The sequence below is a fragment of the Ranitomeya variabilis genome, chromosome 1 (genome assembly GCF_051348905.1).
Source record: "Ranitomeya variabilis isolate aRanVar5 chromosome 1, aRanVar5.hap1, whole genome shotgun sequence".
NCBI lineage: Eukaryota > Metazoa > Chordata > Amphibia > Anura > Dendrobatidae > Ranitomeya > Ranitomeya variabilis.
In genome coordinates this window covers 471,930,163-471,946,468 of record NC_135232.1, presented here as the reverse complement: position 1 = coordinate 471,946,468, position 16,306 = coordinate 471,930,163, and the positions used below count along the sequence as shown (strand labels likewise).

The following is a 16,306-nucleotide window of genomic DNA, read 5'->3' as shown; positions in this document are numbered from 1 at the left end:
GCTGAACTTAAGGCCCCGTCTCACATAGCGAGATCGCTAGCGAGATCGCTGCTGAGTCACTAGTTTTGTGACGCAACAGCGACCTCCATAGCGATCTCGCTATGTGTGACACGTACCAGCGATCAGGCCCCTGCTGCGAGATCGCTGGTCGTGTCAGAATGGCCTGGACCTTTTTTTGGTCGTTGAGGCCCCGCTGACATCGCTGAATCGGTGTGTGTGACACCGATCCAGCGATGTCTTCACTGGTAACCAGGGTAAACATCGGGTTACTAAGCGCAGGGCCGCGCTTAGTAACCCGATGTTTACCCTGGTTACCAGCGTAAATGTACAAAAAAACAAACAGTACATACTCGCCTTCTGATGTCCGTCAGGTCCCTTGCCGTCTGCTTCCTGCTCTCACTGACTCCCGGCCGTACAGTGAGAAGTGAGAGCACAGCAGTGACGTCACCGCTGCGCTCTGCTCTCACTGTACGGCCGGATCTCAGTCAGAGCAGGAAGCAGACGGCAAGGGACCTGGACACCGAAAGGCGAGTATGTACTGTTTGTTTTTTTTGGTAACCAGGGTAAACATCGGGTTACTAAGCGCGGCCCTGCGCTTAGTAACCCGATGTTTACCCTGGTTACCCGGGTGCTGCAGGGGGACTTCGGCATTGTTGAAGACAGTTTCAACGATGCCGAAGTCGTTCCCCTGATCGTTGGTCGCTGGGGAGAGCGGTCTGTGTGACAGCTCCCCAGCGACCACACAGCGACTTACCAACGATCATGGCCAGGTCATATCGCTGGTCGTGATCGTTGGTAAATCGCTTAGTGAGACGGGGCCTTAAATCTCATATAATGTCAGAGGGCTCAACAACCCAAGAAAAAGACACGCACTGTGGGGTGAGCTGATCGAGTCCAAGGCCAACATTATCTGCTTGCAGGAATCCAAATTCCTGCAGGGTAATCATCCCTACTTTAACCACCATAAATTCCCGCATATATTTGAAGCGTGCAACACAAAGAAAAGAGCAGGAGTCGTAACAATGATTGAGAGCTCAACCCCGTTTGAGGCTTTGGGGGAATTCAAAGACGAAAAAGGCCGCTTCCATATACTTATATGTAAAATTAACGAGCAAGAGTGTACAATAACAAACATTTACGCTCCAAATGTAGGCCAAACCCCCTTCCTGAACAAAGTCATGAAAAAAGTCGAAGAGGTAATTTGTTTCTGCTGGGCGACTTCAACGTCACCCCGGATAATAAACTAGACTCGTCTTCCAAAAATAGGCCCGCCACTGACTACCTCAACACCTGGTTAGACAAAAACGAATTATTTGATTGCTTCAGATGCCTAAACGTCAATTCTAGGGAATACACACACTTTTCGGACAGTCACCAAACAGCTTCTAGAATAGACTTAATTGTTACAGACATATACTCCTTGACAAAAATCAAAGAAATTTCAATTGGAGATAGAACAATCTCAGACCACGCCCCAGTCTCCGGGAAAATCATAATAGGCCCCCCCCCTTCTGAATGCCAGACTATGGAGATGCAGCGCTAAGATCCTACACAATCCAGCTAATAAAATTACAATACAAAATGCCATAAACAATTACTTTGAGGTCAATAAATCAGAGTCAACTAATCCCTGCATCAACTGGTGCGCCCACAAAGCGGTAATCAGAGGAGTGCTGATGGGAATAGCCTCCAAAGAAAAAAAGGAGTCTAAAAAAAAAATTCAAGACCTCTCAAATAAAATTCGGACAATAGAAAATAATCTACTCAACAATACCATATCCTCCCAAAACACTCAAAACGAGCTTTCCAATCTAAGAACAGAACTCAGAGAGACTTTATTCTCGCCATACGACAACATTGTAAAAATATCAAACTACAAATTTTACACATCCCACAATAAACCAACTAAGTATATGGCTAACAAAATAAAAAAAAATAGAATCAACAATAGAATCAGTAGAATAAATAGACTAGATGGGTTGGGCAAAACCTCTCACCCAAAGGAGATAGCAAACGAATTTGCAGCATTCTACTCCAAATTATATAACATAAATCCCCAAATAAATGACCCTACGGACAAATTGGATAAAATAGATAAAATCAAAGAATTCCTAAAACAAATAAACCTCCCCACCCTAACTCCAGAAGAACTCACCGCCCTCAATGCCCCCATTACGCCTGACGAAATAGAAAATGTCATCAAAGAGTTTGGTCTTCACAAATCCCCAGGCCCAGATGGATTTACAAATGCCTACTATAAAGCTTTCTCAAATAATCTTTCCCCACATCTGGCAGACACATTTAATTATATCTTCCGAGGCGGCTCCTTCCCTGCGGAGATGCTAGTGGCCACAGTATCGGTGATTCCCAAATCAAAAGGAGACCCTGAGGTCATGGAGAACTTTAGGCCTATCTCTTTAATAAATGTAGATGTCAAGATCTATTCAAAAATTCTTGCAGATAGGATCGGTATGGTTATCCCAAGATTGATACCAAACGATCAGATGGGATTTGTGAGAGGTAGGCAACCAGCAGACGCAACCAGAAGAATCATCAACATCACAAGCTGGGCTAGGAGACAAGGAATTCCCATTACACTATTGTCGCTCGACGCCGAAAAGGCCTTCGACAGAGTTAACTGGATCTTCCTGAAAGAATGCCTAGACAAATTCGGCTTTGACAAACTAATAATATCACATATAATGGCCCTATACTCTGATCCTAAGGCCAGCGTCTACTGCAATTGTCAAATTTCAGACCCCTTTAGTATCAGAAATGGTACTAGACAAGGTTGCCCTCTCTCACCAATACTATTTAACTTAGCTATTGAACCATTAGCCGAAATAATAAGATCCAATAATAAAATCTCAGGTATCTCCACACCCACTAGACATCACAAAATTTCACTCTTCGCAGATGACATCATATTATCCCTCTCCAACCCAGAAATCTCAATTCCCGAAGCGCTGCAGAATATAGAAAGTTTCTCCACACTCTCAAACTTTAAAATAAATAAAACCAAGTCCAATATACTTGCAATAGGCCTAAACAAAGACCAAACCCAAATCATAAAGAACTCAACAACCTTGAATTGGTGTGAAAAAGAACTCACATACCTAGGCATCGTAATAAACAAATCAATTAAGGGGACAGTAAAATCAAATTTTAACCTACTAAAAGTAATACTGGACAAAGAAATCCTAACACACAGAGACAACACACTGACATGGTGGGGCAGGGTGCCAACAATGGGACTATTCACCCTACCTAAACTTCTCTACATCCTCAGATGCGTTCCCTTGCCATTTCCAGATATCAGCTTCACCCACCTACAGACACAAATAAAAGCCTTCATTTGGAATTCAAAAAAATCTAGAACTGCCACCCAAATTCTTTACAAAAGAAAAATCAACGGAGGGATTAACATACCAAACATCAAAGCCCATTATCACACCTTGCTTATAAAACAGAGTACCCATTGGCTACAGAGCTCTAGCCCGCCAGTATGGCTAGACCTGGAAACAGCACTAAATAATAACCGCCACCCGAAATCGATCATCTACAAAACAATATTTGGCAACTTCCCAGACTCAGTATCGCACCCCATCTTCCAGGCAATAGCCACAGCCTGGAAGAAATTATCATACCAAAAAAAAAGAACAAAACACTCAGCTATTCTAAAAAACATCCCCATCTCCCTGGCTTACTCCATAATCGACCAAACCCTCCCAAAAATTTGGGCAGATTCAAAAATAAAGAAAATTGGGGATATACACACAGGGGAGACCTTCATAAGCTTCCAAACTCTGAAAAGTCGATACGGCATCCACCCATCTTCCTTCCTCGAGTTCCTGATACTTAAAAAAAACATTGGGTCTTTCATGGGGAATAGACCTAAATTATCAGAAACATCCATCAAACTTCTAAGCAATACAAGACATTACATATTTTGGAGCCACAAATTTATATATAACAACTTCAACTCAGATTCTAATCTTTCCAAGAGCCCCCCAATGACTAAGTGGGAACAAGACATGAAAAACACATACAGCATCGATGAGTGGGAAGAGGCTTTCACCACTTCCTACCAGTCCACCCTTTCAATGTCCCTTCAAGAGACTCACTTCAAAGTAGTTTCAAGATGGTACTACACCCCCAGCAGATTGGCACACATGGATTCTATAAATTCTGCTCAATGCTGGAGAGGCTGTGGCCAGAGGGGTGACATAATACACATATTTTGGAGCTGCCCAGCAGTAAACCCCCTATGGAAGAAAATTTCTAAAGAGATAATTGACAAACTTACCATTGAACCCTTTGATCTGAAACCCCAGAGCGCTTTGTTGTCTCTTGAACTCGGTCAGCTTGACCATAATCTGAAACTATTGGTGATACACATATGCTTAGTGGTAAAAAACTTCATTGCCTCCCTTTGGAAAACTCAACAAACCCCATCAACAAAAGACATTATTTCAAGAATCTCTCTACATAGATCCCACGAGTTCCACTTCGCAATTACAAACAACCAATGCTCAAAATTCGCAAAAAAATGGTCCAGATGGGATCAGCAATTCCCTACACCTATCACTTGAAACAACAGACCTGTTCATGCTCCATTCGTTAACCATAGAAAGTACTCCTGTCCTTAGCACTTTCGTTGACTCATAAAAAGTCAAACATCGTGACGTTTAATGTCTCTACTGTTCTTACACACGACTTTGACTATATTAGAAATGTACATAGTTCCTGCATTATTATATTCCATGCATTTCAAATGTGAAAGCAGAATTGTTATCCCCCCCCCAATCGTTAGGGGGTGTCTCTTTTCCATTTTCCATACCCTTTCCCTCCCCCCCCTCCCATCTCTCCCCTCCCCCGTCAAAATTGGAAATCTAATAAAATATTTTGAAACCAAAAAAGTGTTGCCACCTTTGAAATTGTTCCAGAAAATGAAGTATTTCGCAACTTCATATGTTTTGTTATGCACAAGTTTATGTCCTTTGTGTATATTGGAGCACAAAAAAAAGGCAATGAAAGTCAAATTTGACCTAAGAGAAGTTGACAACCTTTACGTTGTGTGTGTGTGCTACAGTGAAAAGTGAGAACAAAAAGGAGAAGAGAACTGTCTGGGAACGAATATTTTTGAAAATGTTCAACAATCTGAAGGTTATAAGTTCACCTCCAGCGATCTTGATGTTACTTTGTCCACAGTGTGCAACATAATAAAGAAGTTTACATCCCATGGCACTGTAGCTAATCTGATCGTGGACGGAAGAGAAAAATTGATGAAGGGTTGCAACATAGGATAGTCCAGATCGTGGATAAGCAGCTCCAATAAAGTTCCAAAGAAATTCAAGCTGTTCTGCAGGCTCAAAGTACAGGTGCATCATTATCGGCGCAAACTGTCAACATTTTAATGAAATGAAACGCTATGGCAGGAGACCCAGGAGGACCCCACTGCTGACACAGACATAACAAAGCTAGACTGCAGTTTGCCAAAATGTATGTGAATAAGCCAAAAATCCTTCAGGGAAAGCATCTTGTGGAGAGATGAAACCAAGATAGAGCTTTTTGGTAAAGCACATCGCTTACTGAAAACAGAATGAGGCCTACAACGAAAAGAACACTACCTACAGTCAAGTATGGTGGGGGGGTTCCAATATGTTTTTGAGTTGTTTTGCAGCCTCTGGCACTGGGTGTCTTGACAGTATGCAAGGCATCATGAAATCTGATAATTAGCAAAGGATTTTGGTTCACAATGTCAGAAAGCTGGGTTTGAGTCTGAGGTCGTGGGTCTTACAGCAGGACAATAACCCTAAACATACTTGAGAATTCTGAAGTGGCCAGCAATGAGTCTGGTACTAAATCCCATTGAACACTTGTGAAGAGATCTTAAAATTACTGTTAGGAGAAGGCACCCTTCAAATATGAGAGCTCTGGAGCAGTTCGTGAAAGAAGAGAGTGGTCCTAAATTACACTTTAGAGGTATAAGAAGCTTGTTGATGGTTATAGGAAGCACCTGATTTTAGTTATTTATTCCAAAGTGTGTGCCACCAAATATTAAGTTGAGGGTGCCTACAATTTTGTCCGGCCCATTTTGGGGTTGTGCGAAATCATGTCCAATTTGTCTTTTTGCAGTTTTTTTTTGTTCCAATGCACACAAAGGAAATAAACGTCTTTATAACAAAATGTGTAATTGCAATAATTTTCTGGGAGAAATATTTACTTTGTGGAACAATTTCAAGGGTGCCAACACTTTTGGCCTGTACCTAGTCAGCTCTGTGGTTTTAGAATCAAATCATTACACAGTGGAAAGTGTATGTATTGACCTAATCACCCATTTCACTTGAGTTTGATTATGATGTGAAAAATGATTAACCAGGTTAGTCATTATTTCTATAAAATATTTATTTACTTAATTGTGGGGTCTATAGTTACTCCATTGGTAGCTCTATAGGTACTGTGCAAACGAGCTGCAATCATTATCAAAACTGCGCAATTGACAATAAAGCAGGTGACATGTTAGAAAAGAAGTAGCTACAGTAAGTATTGTCCATGGAGTAGGTAGGAAACCTGCTTTAAAGGTGGTTATCTACTTTCAGAAAACTTAAAGAGAAAAAAAAACAAAACAACACATAAACAAGCAAACTGCACTTTCATTACCCTCCCCTGACTGCTTAGTCTGCAGCAGTGATGTAAAGTCAAAGCGCTGCAGCCACTGAGCTCGGCAACTCTGCCACAACAGATGGCACAAGCTGCTGAGCTCCCCCATTGGTTATGACATCACCTCGTTAGCCAAACAATCAGACTGGGGTGGCATCTGAGACTGCACTAGACCCAGGGAAGGTAGAGGGGGGGGGGGGGGGGAAAGATTTTTTTTTTTTTTTTTAAATGAGCCCTAAGATAAAAGTTTTCTGAAAAGGGTTCACAGCCTTTAAGAAACACTTTTTTTTGTGGGGGGGGGGGGGGGAGATCATTAAAGTTATGCTCCCTAACCCTCCTAATTATGCATGTGATGTAGTGCAAGTGTAATAAAATACTTACAGAGTACAGTCTTCCCAGGTTATCAGAACCAGATCCTTTTCTGACCCACAGCACCATTATTCTGCTTTTCCGGCACAAAGTGTGGGGCGGTAATTCCTTTGTAATATAAGTCTACCAAAACAAGGCTCTGTACGCTTACATTGAAAAAGGGATTTCTACTCAGCCCCTAAACCCTTGTGTGAGCCAATTAGTCTGTTTTCAGGTCATGTGAGCCAGAATAGGACCGAAGAGGTGCAGGAAACCATGGAAAACAAATCAGCAAGTATTTTGATATACTTGCACTAAAGCAAAAAGTTAGGAGGGTTTATTTAAAAAAAATAAATAAAATACTGACTTCGATTTTTTTTTATTACTCACCCTGTATGAGATGCAGTGTAAAACAGCACAATAATAATGCACATTACCTCGCCAACTCGGCCGATATCCATCCTTACAACAGCTGGAATACTTTTCAGGTATGTGTCAAGTGCGTGAAAACCCATTTCCTTGAAAGGAATCCATTCACCGGTAAGATTTTTATATTCGCTTTGTAAACGATGCAGGGCTACACCACTTTTGCTGGACTGCAGGACCGCCCGCAGCATCTTGGCAACAAGCTCTTTCTCAGGCTCAAACATTTTTGCTAAAGATAAAAAAATGGAAAACATAAATATTAAGACAAGCAGGCTGGTCCACAAATACAGGAACAAGTTTAAATAATTCACTACAGCTTTGTGCCTAGAGCTCCTGCGGGGGGGGGGGGGGCACGGGGGTTCTGTTTGCTTTTATATAACTACTGGTTTCTTAGAACTTTAACCCCTACACCCCCGAGCCTGTCTGCACCTTCATGACCAGGCCAAATTTCACAATTCTGACCACTGTCACTTTATGAGGTAATAGCTCTGGAACGCTGATCCCACTGATTCGGAGACTGATTTCTGATATTTCCTGACAGATTGTACTTCATGATAGTTGTAAAATTTCTTCGATAAGACAGGTCTTGTGTTTATTTATGGGGGACAAAAAAAAAAAAAAACTGGAAAATGGGCAAAAATGTTGACATTTTAAAACTTAATTTTTAAGCCCTTAAATGAGAGTTACGTCACACAAAATAGTTCATAAACAACATTTTCCACATGTCTACTTCACATTAGCCCAATTTTTGTAAATTTTGTTGTTGTTGCTAGGAAATAAGGGTTATAAGTTGGCCAGCGATTTTTTATTTTTCCAACAAAATTTACAAAACCACTTTTTTTTTTAGTGATCACATCACATTTGAAGTGACTTTGAAGGGTCTATACGTGACAGAAAACACCCCAAAGTGACACCATTCTAAAAAACTGCACCCCTCAAGAAGTTTACTAACCCTTCAGGTGCTTCACAAGATCTGAAGCAATGTGAAAGGAAAAAAAAATATGAACATTTAATTATTTTTTTTTTTTCACAAAAATTTTTATTTAGACCCATTTTTTTTTTATTTTCGCAAGGGTAACAGGAGAAAATAAACCCCAAAATGTGTTATGCAATTTAGCAGATACCCAATATGCGGAGGAAAACTACTGTTTTGGCGCACAGAAGGGCTTGGAAGAGGAGGAGCTCCACTGGACTTTTTATATGCAAAATATGCCAGAATAATTAGTGAATGGCTTGTCACATTTGGAGAGCCCCTGATGTGCCTAGATATCTAGATATGTGATGAGCACCTTGAACCCCTAAGGTGCTTCACAGAAGTTTGTATATTTTTGTTTTTTTATGGCTCTACATTTTTTCCACAACATGTTCTTTCAGGCCGAGTTCACACGTAGCAGAATTTCCGCAGAAATTTCCGCGGCAATTCTGCGCCTCCTGCCGCGGGTATATCGCATGCAGAATTTGCATGCATATACCCGCAGAAAACTAGCGTTTTGCAAGCATAATTAGCTTGCAGAGTGCTAGCGTTTTCCAAGCGATCTGTAGCATCGCTTGGAAAACTGTTTGACAGGTTGGTCACACTTGTCAAACATAGTGTTTGACAAGTGTGACCAACTTTTTACTATAGATGCAGCCTATGCAGCATCTATAGTAAAAGATAGAATGTTAAAAATAATAAAAAAATTTAAAAAAAAAGGTTATACTCACCTCAGCGGCGTCCGTTCCTAATGCTGTGTGTTCAGGACCTTCCATTGACGTAGCGGTCACGTGACCGCGGGTCATGTGACCGCGACGTCATCGCAGGTCCTTCACACACACCTCGGAAGCCTCTGAGAAGGTCGGGCCGCCAGAAGGTGAGTATATCGCTATTTTTTATTTTAATTCTTTTTTTTTTACCACTTATATGGTGCCCAGTCCGTGGAGGAGAGTCTCCTCTCCTCCACCCTGGATACCAACCGCACTTGATCTGCTTACTTCCCGCATGGTGTGCACAGCCCCGTGCGGGAAGTAAGCAGATCAATGCAATCCTATGTGTGCAGAATCGCCGCGATTCCGCAATTTTAATGAACATGCTGCGTTTTTTTCTGGATTGCGATTCCGCTCAGGAAAAAAATGCAGCATGTGCACAAAAAATGCGGATTGCAATCTGTTACATAGGATGCTTAATGTTAGCGTTTTTTTCGCGGTTTTATAGCGTTTTTATAGCGAAAAACCGCGAAAAAACGCAAAAAATCTGCTACGTGTGCACACAGCCTTAGCCCCAATTTTTTTTTTCATTTTCACAAGGATAACAGGAGAAAATAGAACACAAAATTTGTTGTGCAATTTCTTACACAGATACACCAAAAGTGGAGGAAAACTACTGTTTGGGCGCACGGCAGGGATCAGAAAGGAAGGAGTGACAAATTGGAACACAGACTTTGATGGAATGGTCTGTGGGTGTTAAGTCACATTTTGAGAGCCTCTGACGTGCCTAAACAGGGGAAAATTTCACCGAAATTTTACATCGTTGATCTCTGAAGATGAAAAAAATATTTATTTTATCCCATAAAAATGTTTTTAGCCCTAATTTTGTTAATTTTCACAAGGATAGGAGAAAATGGACCCCAATGTGTTGATTAAAAGTTGACAGACCTGAGTGAGTACTTACTTTTTTGTGGACTTAGTTGAAGCTTTTATTGGGAGCATTTTACATAACATTTGGCATCACATTTATCCGGCGCTCTTCGCTGAGCACTTACATCAGGGTTTCCATTTAAATCTCTGAGTGACGTTATTCAGATGAAACCCCTGAGGGATCCATTCACTATGAGACAGCAGAGTTACTCTGGACTCAGTTTGGCCTCTGTTCAGCGGTGTCTGAAAACTGTAGCAGACCACACTTTTATGCACACCTAAAGAGACGGACACTGTAGGATCACAGGCCAGACGATCTACACAGTGCCTCCATCTGCCTCATTATAGGGAATCTTCTACGGCGAGGGTTCTGTCTATCTGAATCACGTATTTCAGATATTTACACGGAAACCCTGGTGTAGGCGAGGGCAGCATTTAGGGAGATAAAACCGTTGGGAGCGGTGTGAGTGCTGGCACTGGGTGTCAGCTGTCAAAATCAGCTGAGACCTGGCGGCAATCGTGCACAAACAGCCTACTCATGGCCGTGATCGCCATGACGTATATATACTGTATTGGTCAGGAAGTCCTTCCTGTCCATGATTTTTATACACTGCAAATGTCATGAAGGAGGTAAAAACAGTCCCTAAATTCTGGTGGAATGTGGAGGGAAGGGCGATGTAGCCAAAATAAGGGCTTGTTCACATTATATCATAGATTTGGACTGGCGTGTTCCAGACACCAGAGGGGTTTACATATTTTACTCACACTACAGCGCTTTACAGACATTATCATCGATGTCCCCATTGGGGCTCACAATCTAGATTCCCCATCAGTAAGGAGTGTGTGAAGAAACCCGTGCAAATACAGGGAAAAGATACAGACTCCCTGCAGATGTCCTTGGCGGGATTTGAACCCAGGACCCCAGCGCTGCAAGGCTGCAGTGCTAACCATGGAGCCACCATGCCAGAGACATTTAACAAGTTCACAATAGCAGTCAGAGCTCCACTCCATGTGTGGCTGTTAAAGACTCATGAAGGCTGATCAAGTCAGATATCATCTGCCGGGACTGATGCGGGCTCAGCATGCGAACCATCTTCAAAGTCAGGTACAGAACGCATGACGTAACTGTACGCCATCTTGCGATGGGGTTAGAATTCCATAAGAACTAAGAGGATTTTTAAACAAGTACATTGCAATGTTTTTTTAAAAGCACTTTACAATTTCACCCACTTAAAATGACGAGAAAGCCTTTAAAAAATATCCCAAATGTTCCATTCACTTGGCAGAAGCAAAGGATGTCCTTGATTTACACTTATCGTGAGTACATTGAAGGCCCCCATACATGAAGACTAATGTTGGCAGAACCATATTGACCTGTTCTGACAGCACGGAGCGCCAGACAATTTATCAGGTTAGACATTGATTCAACTTGTCCAATTTTGGACTGCTAATTAATTTGATCTCGGCAGAACGAGCACTCCCAACCATGGGAGAGCCAGCCAAGGCTGTTGTACGATCCGCCAGAGCACTGCTTGGCTGACAGCCATCTGAGGTGTATGGCAGGCTTTAACATAAATCTATACCATATAGTGCTTAGGGGGATAAAGAGGTTGTCGAAGAGCAGAAAAATATGGCTAATGTCTTTAAAAAAAAAGGCACCACAATGGGTTGGAACCGCTATTGCAGCGGTTTCTCAAGTGAAGCAAATATTTGCTTTTAATATGCATGTTATTAAGGTTTTATGTCACGAACACAAGAAATGGAGGGTTTCTAGCAAAATCTGGGTAAATTGCCAACTTCAAGCTGATCTTCAGCAGGACATGGAGATGCTCACTTGCAGCAGCAGTATTTTACATTTCTGCAGCAGTTCCATTCAAGTATATCTCGAAGATGTTAAAGGTTTCCTTTACATTATAAATGGGTAAAATGGCAGCATGCTTTTAAAAACAACCAACTTTGTAATTTACTTCTTATTTGTCTTCGTTCTCAAAAATTGCTTGTTGCCTTGGTTACCAGCAACCTCTGCAGTATATCAGAGATGGCTGGTCTCCAGGGCAAAGAGTGCTGTGGGGGGTATTACAAGCTCTTCTTTCTTAAAATCCCAGGTCAGACCTCATGACTCAAAGTGGTGGCAAATACTTGTTCTATTCCAACAAAAGGGGTTACATGGGACCATTTTTTTATTTTTATCATGTGCCCAAGAACTACCCGTCTGATCTACCAGACAAAGACTTCATGTCAATAGAGGAGATTTCCTGTTGATGTGGGAGTGATGGCCAATGTCATGCCGCTTGTCAGTCCCTTCCCCACAGTTAAGGCATGCCTCCTGACCAAGCCCAGTGTTATGGAAATTGGGGGGAAGGGGGGGGAGAGGTGCTTGTGCACTCCCACCTTGGTATTTTACTTGTATCTTGCCTTAAGTTGTATGCAGCCTTATGTTTGGGCTCTGGTGTCATTTTGGCACCTGGATTCATTTGCCACTTTAGGTATATGCAGCATTTAGCACCTAGGGTCTGCATTATTATAGGCAGCCTTTTGTTGAGGCTCTGGTGCGAGTTTTGCCACCTGCCATGTACATTCAGATTTACATTACCAGTGTACTTGCTGTGGATGCCTATTGAGTTTATCAGCCATTGTGCCTTTACTCGACATCCAAATTTTTCCCAGTAATTTGCATTAGTATATTATGCTTTAGTACCGTATGTAAAAAAATGTCAGTGGATTTTAAAAAAAATATTGTTTTTTTTTTTTACAGGTTTAGCTTTTATTTCCACGGATAATGATGATTTGTTATTATTGTTATGTGTTTATGGTGGGAAGAGATAGTGCTCACTTGGAAACATTAGGGCTGGACTCTGTCACATGGGTATTTGAAGCTTTACAGCACAACAGAGGCTGGGGCTCAAATTGAAGAGTTGCCCGATTTCACCCTCCCTCAGGAGCTGAGCCTATACATGAAACTTGAGTGTTAGGTTTCTGGTTTATTTTCTTGTAGGCTATAGTTACATGAATTATTTGGGTTTTTTTTATGCAAATTAAATACTGCTTGAGACTTCAGAAATTTCATGCACGCGCTTGTTTGTTATTTTTCCTGACTAAATTTGAGAACTGCAACGTTTCTGAAATCTGCAACATCACCACGATCAGGAATAGCAGCGTTGTGGACGTAGCGTATTTTCGCTGCGTTGAACATTACAAGCACAGTGGATGGGACTTATAGAAATCTCGTGGCCACTGTGCTTCTTTTTAACGCTGCGTAAACTGACCTGAGGTGCGGGTTTCCGAGCAGCAGCATGTCAATTTCTGCAGCGTAGACTGCATACTTTCCCTGAATAGACTGGCATTAAATCCACATAGTTCTAAGACAAGTGCGTACGTAGAACGCAGCATTTTGGATGCAACGAAAATACACTGCATCCAAAAAGCTGCTATTCCCAATCGTCGGTATGTACCCAGTGTTTTTTCACCCTGCCCCCCACCAAAAAAAACACTGCATTTTATGAATAAAACAAACTATTAAAAATGTACTGTAGATAAAGCACATATGTAATTCACAATCCAAAAAATACTTAAACACTGAAAAATTAGTGTTTTGAAAGCAGACATTTACTGTCAATAGAGCAGGTTTTGGCTACAGAAAAAAAAAAGCATCAAAAGCATGGAGTGTGAACATAGCCTTGCTTTAAAAATCTTGCTGCATCACTTTACCACCTCATTTATTTTCTTTTCTGTTACAGGGTGCAATATTTAATAACCCTTCACGCACCATGCTCGTCTGAAGGAGCCTAAATACGAGTTCAGGAGACGGGAGGGAAGCACTGGAGACTGAGCCACCCGAGAGCTGCACTGACTGACTTTACAAGAACATTTTAAGCTCAAACTAGGGGGAAGGGGGGGGGACAAAAATAAAATTTAAGCAGCAGCCTGGAGAACCTCAGGTTAAAAGAGGCTGTTATGATATTGATTAGCAATCCTTAGGATAGCTGATTAATATCAGATCAGTGGGAATCCTATACCCCCACACTGCTGTTATCAAATTTGGCCCAATGTAAACAGGGAACAGATCCGAAACATAACAGCTCTGCTTAGTGTGTATTAGACGTTGCCCAGAACTGAAGCTCAATGTCTATTCAAATGAACAGGATCTGATCTGCAGTTCTCAGCAGCAGCAGCAACTACACTCCGGTCACTGTCCACATCTGGACGCCATTAGAGCTGCAAACACCTGTGGGCAGGTCGGTGCCGAAGCCCAGAGGAAGAAGGGGTGGGTGTGCAGAGGAAAATAAATATACTGGACCCTTTGATCACAGCGATTTATAGTTTGTATGCAACCCCTTCTCATACACAGCCCCATGGAATCAATGGAATAATATAAACAAACATTGTGCCCAAAGCTGGCCTGTTTACAAGGGCTACAACTTGTGGCAGGGGTGTCATATTAGTGCTGCAGGCAAAGGGCACTGATCAGCTGCAGCGGTCACATTTTGTCTAAACAGAAGGCTCAGACAATACGCAGCGAGAGGTGCAAATTGTATTTTTTTCGCCTTGCTAGACCGATGAATCAGGGGTAGTGATGAGCGGGCCCGCTCGGGTGTTATCCGAGTGTCTTCGGCGTGCTCGAGTAATATGTTCGGGCCCCCGCACCTGCATGTCTCATGGCTGTTCGACAGCCGCAACACATACAGGGATCGCCTACCACAAACTTGGCCAAGGTCGGCCTTACACAGAAAGCGCTGCCACAGTCAGTGCCATACAAGTGCTTTGCTCCGCTAATAGCCGCCACCTGTACATGAGCCAATGGTTGGGCGCGGGCCATTTTACCAACTCTTGTTAGGCTACCACTGGGCCTTTATACAGACACACACACAATCTATGTGCTGCCCCACACCATTAGGGTGGCTATGGCGGAGCCAATCTGTCCCATGCCTGCTGAAGCTAGGGGTGTGTGGCACAACCTGCTAATGGCCGTCAGTTACCCAGCATTAGCCCATATTATTCATCAGGTAGGCTGAGGAGTGACATTAATACTGATAATCCAGTAGTCCCCGACAGAACATCCGGATTATAGGATGCCCCAGATGGGTGACTGCAGAGCAGGCCTGGGCTCTCCTGGGCACTACACCTGGGCGCCCACCTCACACCTCGGTTACCCGCGGGTCACACACTACATACCGCTGTGTCCGGGCCCGCTGCTCCCGCAGATCTAACGGCTCGGACGGCAGGCAGCAATCCCGCAGGCTTCCTGGAGTCGCACCACCCCTCCACAGCAGTTTCGTTTCCAGCTACTGCGAATTCCCTTCACTTTCGTCTTCCCGGTCTCTCTTCCTCGTCCTCGACAAAACGGCCGCCCACTGCCCGCCTCCAAAACGTGTGCCCGTGCCCGTGCCCGTCACCCGGCGGCCAGTGCTGCTGTGGACGCTGTCACAGAGGGAGAGAGAGGCGTGTGGCTGGAGAGGAGTAGGCGGGCGGTGTAGTCAGGTCGGGCTGGCGAGCAGTCATGCTGTGAAGTATCAGATAGTGTGTCCCCTCACAGCCCAAGTGGCCCCGACATTATCAGGTGGCCCTCAGAGCACAGTGTGGCGCTAAACACGTCTAGTCAGAAACTCACTAGCTGGCCCTAGCAAGCAAGCAAGCAAGGCCAGGGTATATAACATATACACATACAATTTAGTGGGTTTTTTGAGTCCGCTTAGGCCGCGTTCACATATTCAGTATTTGGTGAGTTTTTTTCCTCGGTATTTATAAGCCAAAACCAGGAGAGGAACAGTCAGAGGAAAAGTATAATAGAAACACGTCACCACTTCTGTATTTATCACCCACTCCTGGTTTTGGCTTAGGCTACTTTCACACTAGCGTCGTGCACTGCACGTCGCTATGCATCGTTCTGGAGAAAAAACGCATCCTGCAAAAGTGCTTGCAGGATGCGTTTTTTCTCCATAGACGTGTATTAGCGACGCATTGCCACACGTCGCAACCGTCGTGTGACGGTTGCGTCGGACCGTCGGCACAAAAAAACGTTACATGTAACTTTTTTTGTGCGTCGTGAGCGTCTTTTCCGACCGCGCATGCGTGGCCGGAACTCCGCCCCCGCCTCCCCGCACATCACAATGGGGCAGCGGATGCGATGTAAAACTGCATCCGCTGCCCCCGTTGTGCGGCGCTTTCAACGCTAGCATCGATGCGCTGCAACGTCGTATAGTGACGTTCAGTGCACGACGCTAGTGTGAAAGTAGCCTTACAGATACTGAGGTAAATT

At 43.2% G+C, this 16,306-nt stretch overlaps 1 protein-coding gene across 1 annotated transcript in view; it reads right to left on the bottom strand.

The window, feature by feature from the left end:
* The window catches only part of TDRD7 (tudor domain containing 7), a 123,729-nt gene extending 108,165 nt beyond the window's left edge, over positions 1–15,564 (bottom strand). Inside the window, exons 1-2 of the mRNA XM_077250660.1 lie at positions 15,223–15,564; positions 7,449–7,666 (exon numbers count right to left, since the gene is read on the bottom strand). Coding sequence (XP_077106775.1) covers positions 7,449–7,661 — 213 coding nt within the window. The 5' untranslated portion in view covers positions 7,662–7,666; positions 15,223–15,564. The remainder of the gene's footprint in view (positions 1–7,448; positions 7,667–15,222) is intronic.
* Between the last annotated feature and the right edge of the window lie 742 nt (positions 15,565–16,306).